The sequence below is a fragment of the Lithobates pipiens genome, unplaced genomic scaffold (genome assembly GCF_037356315.1).
Source record: "Lithobates pipiens isolate NorthernLeopardFrog02 unplaced genomic scaffold, aLitPip1_a1.2 Scaffold_8, whole genome shotgun sequence".
Lineage (NCBI taxonomy): Eukaryota > Metazoa > Chordata > Amphibia > Anura > Ranidae > Lithobates > Lithobates pipiens.
In genome coordinates this window covers 243,150,454-243,163,059 of record NW_027507903.1, presented here as the reverse complement: position 1 = coordinate 243,163,059, position 12,606 = coordinate 243,150,454, and the positions used below count along the sequence as shown (strand labels likewise).

The window sequence follows — 12,606 nt, the reverse complement described above, 5'->3', positions numbered from 1 at the left end:
AGTTTTATCAGGTGGATGTAAGAAGGCATGAGGATATCGCCTTTGGGCATAGTGTGCTGCAGGCAGCAGTATAGGTCCTCAAGTTTGAGGGTGCCCTACGGGTTGTCTCCCTCCCCTCAAATAGCATTGCTATGGGAGGTCCCATATAGTGATTACTATGGTGCTCTGTGCTTACCTGTAAATTCCTTTTCTTGGAGTACATCATGGTACACAGAGGTCCCTCCCCTCTTTTGGGGTTTAGGTATATTGATTTGCTACAAAAACTGAGGTACTCCTGGTAGGAGGAGGGGTTATATAGGGAGTCAACTTCCTGTATTGGGTATACCAGTGTCCATCACCTGAAGGTGCCTATATACCCACATAGTGATTACTATGGTCCTCGGTGTCCCATGATGTACTCCAAGAAAAACATTTTACAGGTAAGCTGTTATAATAATCCTATTTTTGTACAATGAGTCTGTATCTTTAGCGGAAGGACAGACCCAAGACGCAAACTCATCGCGCTAGTTTGGTCAGTTTACTACCAGGAGGAGGGTCACAGGCAGGCTCAACCAGGTAAAATAGAACATGGGCAGGGAGAAATGTAAAACTGACATGAGAAATCACATGTATACAACTTTGAGCCATAATTTGCATTGTAGGTAAGATTGCTTTTGGAATTTGCTTGCTCTGCTCTTGCTCTTTTTAGATTATTATAGTGGATAGAGTAAATACATTTAACAAGATTTCTATTAACCATGCACCTTGAAATTGGGTAAAGTATCAGTTGTGTGCCTCCCTCGCAATACTTTATAACTATCCTTATTTTTAAATCTTGCTTGTGAATCGACAACCATGTTTTAAGGGTGCCACAAATGCATGACAAAGCTTGAGAAATTTTCAGTCTGTAAGCTAGAGCCTTATATAATTTTAAAGAAATCTTGATACATTTTGCTTTGGGGGTAAGGGGGGGGGGGGCTGTGTGTGTGTGTGTGTGTGTGTGTGTGTGTGTGTGTGTGTGTGTGTGTGTGTGTGTGTATGTATTGTAAAAATGCAACAAAAATGTAGTGATAATCCATGTTATGTTTTACCATTGGATAGACCCTTCTAGATGTTTTTTTCTGAAACCAAACTGAATACCATTTTGAGCTGCCGTTTTCTGTGACATGTATACTGTATGTGTGGTTTGTATACTTAAAGTGGTTGTAAACCCTTACAACACACTTTGACCTACAGGTAAGCCTAGATTAAGGCTTACCTGTAGGTCCAAGAAATATCTCCTAAACTTACACGGTTCAGGAGATATTTGCCGAAAGACAGGCACCGCTGTCTACGGCGCATGCGCCGTAGACAGAGGCGCGCACTGAGCACGGCACCCGTCAACGGCGATATGCCACGCGTGGCGGCTCCCGTGCGCATGTGCGGGAGTGACGTCATTGCGGCTTCGCCAAATGACAGTGGCGGAGCAGCGAGACCCACCGAGAAGATGAATGCGCCGGACTGCAGGGGACAGCGGTGACTTCGCTGGCTCCTGTGTCAGGTTAGTGACACATAATGGCCTACTATGCAATGCTAGTAGTACATTATGCTTTACCTTTGCAGGGAATGAAAGAGGAAGTAAACTCATCAGGGTTTTTCAGTGATATATATTTGGTGCTGTGTTCTATTATGTATGTAACCTGCAGTTTGTTTCCATATATTTAGTCTAATAACAAAGTTGAGTAAAATGTATTTTTATTGTTGATTTAAATAAAAGCTTATATGTGTAATTTTAAGCTTGTTTCCTAATAGCTACCCTTTTTAAAAATTATTTTTGTCTTTGGGGTTTTTTGTATAAACTGTATATTCATTCAATAATTAATTTCTATGTGTTGACTTCGACACCATCAATATTAGATTTGCAAAAGTGTATTTTTTTTCATTTTTTTGTCCTGTTTGAAACTCGTTTGTAGATTGATGCGCTACAGGCAGAAGTTGCAGCTTTGAAGTCTCTTCTTTCAACATCCCCAACTTCCCCCACAAAAGAACTACAGCCCGGAGGGAAGGCTCCATTCAAAAAAGGCCATGTCCGAAACAAAAGCACTAGCAGTGCTATGAGTGGCAGCACTATGGACCTCGCTGTAATGCAGCCAATAGTGAAGAAATCTAAAGAGGTAATTTACAGTTATTCCAAAGCAGAACAGTCTTCTGTTCCTTTAAGCATTGCTTGCTTGCCCTTGTCTTTATCTAGCAAATAAAACAAATGACTGATAATATCGCTGCTGTGAACTACCCAGTTTGGTATGCATTTCTTTTATCAGAATGATCCCGGGTGGTTTATGTACTGAGCAATGTCTCTATAACATGTGCTATTTAAATTCAGTGGACATTCTTTGGCTAGTTAGAAGAAGATAACATTGGGGAAAGTGCAAACTAATATTGCAGCATAATCCTATTACAACTTAAGCAGAAAGACCATCATTACTCCTTAAGATCTCGTGTGTAGTAAAAGGGGCAAACATACAGTAGCTCTATCAAATGTGTTTGGGACTGTGATATAATTAAGATTATTGTACATATATATATATATATATATATATATATATATATATATATTATATAATACGCACCCCAAGTTTAGGAGGGAAGTTTAAGGAAAAAAAACTTAACTTAAATGCCCATCAATGCAGCCTTGTCAGTGTAATTTGCAGCCTGTCCATCATTGCAGCCTTGTGCATCGTTGTCCCCTCAGCTTTTGTTTTTAAAAATGGCGCCGCCGAGATGTCCTTCGTATCTCGGCAGCGCCCGGAAGTTCTCGGTGGCTTTCGGCTGATCTCGCCGCTTCAGGGTGGTTTTCGGCCGTACTCTGAGGCTTTCGGCCGCTCTCGAAAACCGCCGAGAAGGGCCGAAGGCGGCCGAAAGCCGCGAGAAGGGCCGAAGGCGGCTGAAAGCCGACCAGAGCCCAAAAATCGCTAGTAAAGGGGAAAAAAGTGCGTGTCCTATGCCGATAAATACGGTATATAAAATTTTATATATATATATATATATATATATATATATATATATAATTTATTTATGAAGATCTGATTTAGTCTTAGAATCTTAAAACGGTGTTCTTGTTTGTGCAAAGAGCCCCCCTGGGTAGCGTTTACTTTGGGAGTAATGCAAGTAAGAGGCTTTAGTTGAATAATATGGGATATATTTAGAAAGCTGTGAATGTGACATTTACCACAAATTTATTGCCTTCTTGACACGTGCTTTTAATTACATTGATTCGCCTGCTGTGAATGTTTGGTAAATGTCACATTCGCTGCTTTGTAAATATCATTGTGTGTACATATTGAAAGGAAAGGTTGTGAGATCTCCAGCACTGAACCTCTCTTTATATCAGTTCCAGTACACAATATTTAGTGCATGTGATAATCTGCAATAGTTGTACAATTCAGTATGTGGGTAGATCTGGAGGAAGTTAAATTTACACCTAGAGAGTATACACTAATGTAGCTCAATTTTTTTCCTGAATGTCATGTGTCTTATATTCTACTAACTATTTTAGGAAAGGTAGAGACATGTTTATTTTTCCAATTACACACAAGAAAAGTATTTTGGATCTCTCTTGCATATCATAATCCTCTCGTAAGAACAAGATAATGGGTCAGATGGGCTTTGTAGCTTAGCTCAGCCTTGAGCTCTATTGGGGATCATAGTACATCAGATTAGGGCCCCAGCATCTTTTCTTCTAAATGTTGCCCCATTCTGACTCCCTTCGTTTTTTTTGTTTTTTCGTTTTTTTGGTCAGTCAGCCAGGCCATTGGCCACACCTGCCTCAAACGTCCTTTCTAGATGTTCTGCCACATTGCCAGACTTCATGTGCAGAATTTCTGTTCTTGTGGAAGCCTTAAATCACAGGTGTCAGAACTGTGCCTGTTCGACCTCCCCTCAGGAATCTGTCTTTGACCTTGAACCAGACATCGTGTGGGAGGAGGATGTATTGTGAGGCATCCGATCAAAATGATATGCCTGCTACATGCTTTTCCCCTAAGGCTTGGTTTGCACTGCTGCAACCTGCGGTGAAACTTTGCCAGGAGACTTCCTGGCAACTTGAGTACTACATTGAGGCACAAGTCTGATAGAAGTTGCCTTGAAGTAGTACAGGAACTTTTTTCTAAAATCAGTGTGACTTCAGTAGTGCTATTTTGGACAGCTCTCGTTGACTAACATGGGATTTCACATGTCCTGTGACTTGGGGTCTCACAACTTGGATCCCAAGTCACAGCAGTGTGAAACGAACCTTGGCGTAGCAAGATGCTGATTTAAAGATGTATGATTTTTGTTTAGCATTGGAGCAGCCAGAGTCTGCTCACCCCAATGTATGCAGTATAAGGTTTCTAAAATGGCCTGTAACAACTAAGCCCTTTTTGGTTCACATGCTGGTTGAAAAGATTTTTACTCCTAAAATGCTTTGCACAGCAATATCCTGTTGAGGAATGTTTCCTTAGGAAATGGGCAATTTCTTGGGTGAATTTGGCTTTATCTTATTTTAAAAAAGACATTCATGGGCTCCCATAATCCCCTAAAGCAATGCAACCTGCAGTTGTGTCTATGGGAGTCTGTTAAACCTTTCCTGTCTGGATTAAACGATTGGCCCCAAACCCTGGTTCCATCCTAACAAGTTGCCTTTGTTAGCTGGACCTTTTGCCTTCAGCTTTACACTACTGTGTAAATCTTGGCAGATACCCTTTGCCAAATTTCTAGGATGTGCTTTCTTTCTGGGTACATGTGCAAAATTCTCAGGCTTAAAGTAGTTCTAAATGGTGAAGGTTTTTACTCTTCTTCATTCTATGCATGAAGGTAAAAAACCTTCAGTATGCAGCTTCCCCCAGCTGTCAATCACAGCCAGTGAGGAGGGAGTGGGGTCTTACGGACACAGATAGTGGGCATGCGTGAGTGCCCCCATAGCAAGCGGCTTGCTAAGGAGGCAGGCAGAAGTGGCTCAGAGCGCCAACCAGGGACCCGAGAAGAGACTGATTGGGTCTACTCCATTGCACGGCGCAGATAAGTATAGCATGTTTGTTTATTAAAAAAAAAAAAAAAGCATGATCCTTTACAAACACTTTAAATGCAGATGCGGCAGAACTTCTTGCAAGAAACTTCTTGAGCAGTTGCCCTTTGAAAGCGTACGCCTGATTGGGCTCTCCTTGGATAAGTGTATATATATGGAAATCATGGAAGGTAAGTGTTCTCTCCTCCCCAGACAAAAATGGCTTGTGCCTCGACCAGTAGGTCTTCTACTCCTCAGGTTAGGAAGGTTTCCTTTGTGTCTCTCTACACTGGGCATAGGACAGAAATGTATTTTGTCATGAGGCATGGTATTCCTAATCAGCCAAGGCCTCTTTATAGTGATGAGGTGTGCCACTTCTCAAAATTTTAGACCCCTTGCTTCAGATTGTTTCCAGAGCCTACAAACTGAGGTTTTGTACTTGTCTTCCTCCTCCCTTCAGCCTCTCCAACTTGGTGGCTGAATCTGCTTGCGGCTGTTAAAGAGCTCTTGGATCAAGGGGTCATTACCCTTGTATGAACAGTAGAATGATTTTAAAGTGATTGTAAAGCTTGGCTTTTCTATTAAAATAACACACATGTTCTACTTCGCTGCTCTGTGCAATGGTTTTGCTCAGAGCAGTCCCAATCCTCTTCTGGGGTCCCCCGCCAGTGCTACGCCCCCCTCCCAATCATCTGCTCCTTGTCACTTGCTCTGATTGAAAGCTGCAGGAGCCAAAAGCTCCTGCTTTATCTGAGCCAATGAGGAGCGAGAGAGCCTCTGCTCTCATGCACATCACTGGATTAAGCTTGGGCTCAGGTATGTATTTAGGGGAGGCGCGGGGGAAGCTGCATGCAGAAGTTTTTAGTTTTTTTTTAACCTAATTGTAAAGTCAAAGGTTTTTTTACCTTACTGTATTCTATGCAACCACTTTAAGGTTTATACTGGAACCTCTTTATGGTTCCCAAACTGAATGGAGGAGTTTGGCCCATTCTGGTTCTGATATCTTACAATCTGTTCCTATGTGCGAGGATGATTTGCTTTAAAAATGACACATCGGTCATTGCCTCCCTCCCTTTTAGGAGATTTTCTGGCCTGCAGTGGACAGTCAGCATTGCCCATTTGTCACCTTTTCTATTTTACTTTTGTATAGCTCCCTGGGTTTTCACTAAGGCGCTTGCCCTGGTTTTGACTTTGCTCCATTCTCAAGGAATTCACATTGTGGGGTACCAGGACAGTCTTTTGTTAAAGGACCAGTCCCCGCTGTCCATGTCAGCAAACACCCAACAGATAGTACATGCTCTGCAGAGGTTCAGTTGTTTCTTCAACCCCCATAAGTCATTGCTGGATTCAATTAGTTACTGGATCTGAAGCTGGTCAGAATTTTTCTGTCTCATAACTTCTATTCTTTCAGGAATATGTAAACCCAATTTTTCATTTTCATGATATGTGTCTGTTGTACCGTGTACTTGTATGAAAACATATCCTGTTCCTTTTCTATGGCTTCATTTGTGTGAAATGGCTGGTGTTCCTGCCAGTCCCTCTGTCAAAAACAGAGCACACTAAGCACAAGAGCACAGTGTGGTCAGTTCTCTAGCTGTCTGGGAAAATGGTCCTCCAATGGTCAGACTTGTCTTGACACCCTGCACAGCCATTCACTGGTAAGACCATTGTGTTGCTGCTTCTCCTTTCCTAGCTCTTATGCAGCTGAGAACAGAGGGAATGTGATCAATTCTATTTTAAAATGAATGTTCTTTTACAAGGTGAGGGTTTACATATACATTTTAAAGTCTGGGCCGGGTAAAACCATAAATTCATACTTGCATAAGGGTCTTGATCCTCATGGCTGCCTCCTTCAAGGCAGTGACCTACACCCTGCTTCCCTTTAGACCGTTGCAACTCAACCTTCTGGCCACATGAGAAAAACAGACTCCGTTTTTGGGCTTCCTTATGTGCCTGAGCTCCAGGGTCAGGTTTTCCTTAGCTTGGCAGATTTCTGTTGCAACCTTGGAGTTAGAGAAACCTTTTCCTCCACATTCATAGAAAGTTTTCATAATTGATGGCAGCCTGTTGGATTGGGGAGCAGCCTGAACTCCTTTTCTGTGCAGGGGACTTGCTCGTTAGGGGAAGCTCAGCATCCGATCTACGTTCTGGAACTTGGATCGATTAGGTTGTCTCTTCAATGCTGGATAACTGTTGCGAGGACCTGCCACGAGAATCTAGTCAAACTATGCATTGGCTTTGCCTTACTTTTACCATCAAGGAAGCACCAGAAGTCTTGCTGCTCGAAAGGAAGCAAATGTGGGCATCTCTTGGGCAGAACTTTTAGTTCCAGCCCTGTTCAGAGTCCATATTCCAGGAGTAGAAAATTGGCAAGTGAACTTTCTCAGTTGTCATTGTCTGGATCAAGAAGAAAATGCTTTTCAGCCAGAGGTCTTTGCCACCAGCGGGGGACACTAAATGTGGATCTCTTGGCATCCAGAACAAGACAGGTTTGGTGTCAGGTTCAGAGACCATTGGACCTCGGAAGTGAATGCTCTGGTCACTTTGTGGGATAAGTTGAACCTGATCTACGCCTTTCTGCCCTTCTAGATTCTCTCTGGTCTATTTCGCAAATCGACAAGGGCATTCTGGTGATTCTCATTGTACCAAATTGGTCGAGGACGACAGGGTACACAGACATATTAAAGCTCCTGGAACATGCTTCATGAGCTCTTTTGGCCTGTGTGGACAGTCTATAAGGATAATGTTCCATCCTGCTTCTCGGTTGCTGACTCTAAGGGCATGATAGCCACAGCCTTGAAGGACAGGGACCTTTCAGATTCAGTCATCCCTCCCCACTTGTAGGTTAGGAAGTCTACATAAAGACTATAATCACACCTGGAAGGTCTAAATTTCTTGCTACAGGTTGAGGAACTTTCATCCTATAAATACTCACTGGGATGGTTCCCTTAGTTATTTTTCCATTCCGGTCCAGACCAAAAAAATTGTCCATGAGTACTATGAGGGACAGATCTTGGCCTTGGCCATTCTGTTTCAGAAACCTCTGGCCTCTTACTCTTTAAGGTCTCTAAGGAGTAGATCACATCTGTACCTTCCTATGTATCCACAAGTGTTCTCAGCTCTCCATAAGCTGTAGTTGTTGGAAGGATAAATCCTCCTCTAACCTTACCTGTAAGCTGTCCTTTCTGGCGATTTGCCACCTCTGCAAAGAGTGACTGAGTTGGCAGCCTTATTTTGCAAGGAGCCTTTGTTACTGTTGCACAAGGACAAGGTTGTTTTAAGGCCTACGGCTTCTTATCTCCCAAAGATGTTTTCTACCTTCTACTATAACCAGAATATTGTCCTCCTCCCTTTCTTATGTCCTACTCCAAAGCTTCTTGAAAAAATGTATCTCCACTATCTAGACATGCTGCCTGTGGTAAGTGTTTACCTCTGAACTACTGCTTCTTTTAGGAAATAAGATTCAAGCTTTGTGCTTCCTGAAGGTTCCCACAAGGGCCTCTTGCTCCACCATTGGTGGTGGGATTTGACAAGTAATTGCCTATATAGCCTAAACGATAGGGTTCCTCCTTTCCCTGTTAAGCACGTTCTACCAGATCAGGGATATGCAATCAGAGGACCTCTAGCTGTTGTGGAACTACAAGTCCCATGAGGCATAGCAAGACTGACGGCCACAAGCATGACACCAGAGGCAGAGGCGTGATGGGACTTGTAGTTTTGAAACAGCTGGAGGTCCGCTAATTGCATATCCCTTTACTAGATCTATGAATACTTTATGGACTTTTTAGCATCAAGCATCTATTACTCAATTTTGCAAGGCTGTCACCTGGGGCTCTTTTCACACATTTGTTTCATTTGTAAAGTTTTGCCAGGTGGATGTTAAAGCCTACCCTTATGCTACTTTTGGGTGTAAGGTGCCTACAAGCTGCTCTGAGCCCGCACAGCCCTTCTTGACCTTTTTTGTTGTGGGCATGTTGGCATGATTTGCTATGTTGACCTCCCCTTTAGTTGGGTTACTTTTGTGCATTCCAGTCAGAATGCTGCTTGTACTGTATGATCAGCAAATTGGATTTTTGACTTGCCAGTAAAATATGGTTCCTGGAGTACAGGACACTTCCCTCTGGTTCGTATGATCTCCCTATTGCTTTATAGCAAACTGATGCTAGCTGGGAGTGTGAGCTGTAATCTAGGGAGATGTCCATGTTGCCTTTTGATTTTACCAGTGTTTTAGCAGTAACCTGAAGGTAGCTGCATATAACATGGTCAAAATGATATAAAGAAGCCTCTGTGTACTGTACTGTACTCAAGGCAACGGATTTTAACTGGCAAGTTAAAAATCCTATTTTTACTAGCAAACAAAACAATGGTTATTTTAGTTAAAAATAAATAAAAAAGCAATGCTTTTGCAATGTGCAAATGTGGCAAAATCTGCAAATTGGGCCTTCCTCCATGGGGCTGCAATTTGTGTTTGTGCTAAAAGCATGCCTCCAGCATTGGAGACCAAGCTGTTGCTGACATTTGTGGGTCTTGTACTAACAATCGGGAGCAGGGAAAAGCTATGGATTGGCAATAACCTGTCATTGGGTATCTTAGTGATCACTGTGAATAGAACCCTTTCCTTTAACTCTTTGAGCTCATTCACATGGGCATACCGATCGGCACACCTGTGTAAAGGGCCATCCTCACATAGTCGGAATACACAGGTGTTCCATGCAACCACATGCAGGCACCCCGTTAAAATAATGGCAGACCGCTGCATGAACTTGCACGAAACTCCCAAGCGCTTCCCGGAGTGTACATGCATGCAGGACCGATGCACAGATCAGATATAATGCATAGTTGTTTTTTTTGTTTTTTTCTCCTGTAAGTGTCTTTTCACACGTCTTACGTTTACGTCTGTTTTTACATCAGCCTTCAGTTCAATTTACATCAGGTTGCAATTCAGTTCTATTTAGTTTACATCAATCTACATCCGTTTGTGAACCATTTTATTTATTTTTTAGTATTATTATTATTGTTGCAGGAATCAATCCTAGCTAACAAAAGTATGTTTCTTGCCTAAAAACTGACATAGTAAATGGAACTGATGTAAACGGGCAGCATCCGTTTACATCCATCCATCCATCCATTCAGATTTGTCCGAACGGAAAAGGTTGGAGTCTTGTTCCATTTAAAAAAAAAAAAACATAAAAAAGAAAAAGACCTGAATGAGCACATCTATAGCCAAATGTAAACCAATGATTATCCATTTACATTTACTCACTCATAGACATACATTGTAGTACAGTCAGGATCCATCTGAAAAATTAAATATATAAACGGAAAAAAAAAAGATATATATATATATATTTTATTTATATAAAAATCTTAATTATCGGCATATACAGTCACTGTTCCAATGCCGTTGGTGGAGGCGGGACTGCGTGTGTGACGTTAGAGCCGAGTGGAGAGGAGATGACTGCTCAGTGATTTCTGGCGACACTCGTTCCCCTCCGAGGTACGCTGTCAGCATATAACACGCACCTGTGATTTGCCCCCTATTTTCAGGGGGAAAAAAGTGAGTGTTGTATGCCGAAAAATACTATACATATGTGTTTTGCACATGCCAAGGTTGCAAAACTGTGTTCAGGCGTTAAGATTTGTTTTAACTTTTGTCATTAGAGGGGTTAACAAGCTGATTCACACAAACCTAATATTGTGTTATTGGTGGATGATAATGGGTTGAATATTTTTTTTCTTTTGTATATCTTTTTTGGTCTTTAGTAATAGGATATTTAAGGATGAGCAACCAGGTCTTTTCACTGCATGCTGTGGGGTTTTATTTCTATTGCAATCTCTTCTGTTGTGAAATAATTAAAAAGTCCAACAGGTCATATTGCTGCTTTTTGCTAATTTAATTAATAAAATTATGGTAGTAAAGGATTGTCTGTCTTTTGAAATAGTCTCTCCTGTGGTTCCTTGGCTAGCTTAGACAGTGTTTTTGCATTTCTACCTATGTATGAAACTGTGTAACGCTACTATATTTATATGTGTTACTATATTTATATGTGTTGTAAGGTACTTGTGGAGTTATGACTTAGAGATAATTGGTGATGATTCTTGGCATTCCTTTCATTGCAGGAGTCGTACTCAGACCCCTATTAATGTTATATGTTGGCATGATTATGTACTGGCTGCTGAAAACATTGGGACATTTTCCAAGGTGGTGTGCATATGTGGCTCAGAGAACCAATTTTTGGCTATGCTGAAATTACATCCTAATCCTTTTCTGGGTCTAAAGAGAGATTGCTTTTATCACTGGCTTTAGGAGCAAAACTGAAACCTTTTAAGTTTAGTTTGTGTTACCTATTAGCACAACAAAGACCAATGCTTCTTATACTGTTATCTTATTTGTTATTTAAGAATTATATAGGCAATTATTTCTGCCTTTTCCCTTCAGTACTTTCGGGAGGTAACAAAGAAAAAGCTTGTAGGTAGGCTTGACTTTACTTGCCAAATGCTTGTTCCAGGTCTGCATAAGATGGCAGTAAAGGTTTCTTGTAAGACTAGCATGTCAGCTTTTCAGTATGTTGTCTCATTAGCCCGAGATATTCGTAATTCTGCGAGCATTTTTCATGTCAAAATATTTTATTGTAGAGTTCAGTAAGGAAGTAACATTGTGCAAATAACATATTACAGTTATAATACATTCTTGGAGAAGAAGCTCAATTACATGTATATAAAGACTCTAATAGCTTATCCTAAAAGATAATAAGATAATGTCAAGAACTAAAAGATGATATTGATAATACATTAATGCTATTCAAGGCATTGTGCAATAATTTAGGAGATATAAATATATAGGAGAAACGGACATTGTTATAATCATGACAAAAAGGGACTATTAAATGGGAAGAAATGAGAGAGAGCTTCAAAATCCGTAATGAAAATCCTTAGAAAACTGCCATGAGCTATTACTACTACTACTACTATTACTACTATAAGGAAAAATTATATTATAAAACTCTTCATTTGAGCTACCGCTGCAGTAATACTTGGTTGCCAAAGGTTTGTGGTATAGTATGTTCAATCCAGGGTTGCCATGTCCATTTCAGTAGTTATCATTTTGGCATGGGTCATAGTATTATTCATCTTAACTAATACTTCCTTTAAGATCAAAGAAGATTTCCAAGCCCTTGCTAGTGTTTAGCTGCTGTAAAGAGTTGCAGTGACTGTTTAAATTGAGCATGTGTCATATTTTCCGGCTTCGAGTTAATTAATGCTATTGCACGATCGAAAATAATTATTTTATCGAATAGTTTGGATGCAATATTAAATCTCTCTCCACAATATTTGAGCTTTTGGATACAACCAAATATGAAATTGCGTTCCTAAATCGGAGCAACCCCGAAAGCATTGTGCAGAATAATTTGGTGCATATTTTGCTACCCTAGTTGTTAAGAGGTACCATCTTGTTAACGCCTTACAATTCGCCTCAATCGCTAATATATTAGGAGATGCTGTTTTTGTTGTAGACCATATTTTATTCCATTCAGAACTATCTAATTTTCTTTCCAAGTCTTTTTCCCATTTCTGGACCTATTGTGATTCGTTTATATTGGTATGAA

At 40.9% G+C, this 12,606-nt stretch overlaps 1 protein-coding gene across 2 annotated transcripts in view; it reads left to right on the top strand.

Moving 5' to 3' along the window:
- Positions 1-12,606, top strand: part of RAB3IP (RAB3A interacting protein) — a 120,636-nt gene that overhangs the window by 61,736 nt on the left and 46,294 nt on the right. For both annotated transcript variants that reach the window (XM_077468927.1, XM_077468928.1), the window contains one exon: positions 1,932-2,132. In XM_077468927.1, the coding sequence (XP_077325053.1) occupies positions 1,932-2,132 (201 nt within the window). The remainder of the gene's footprint in view (positions 1-1,931; positions 2,133-12,606) is intronic.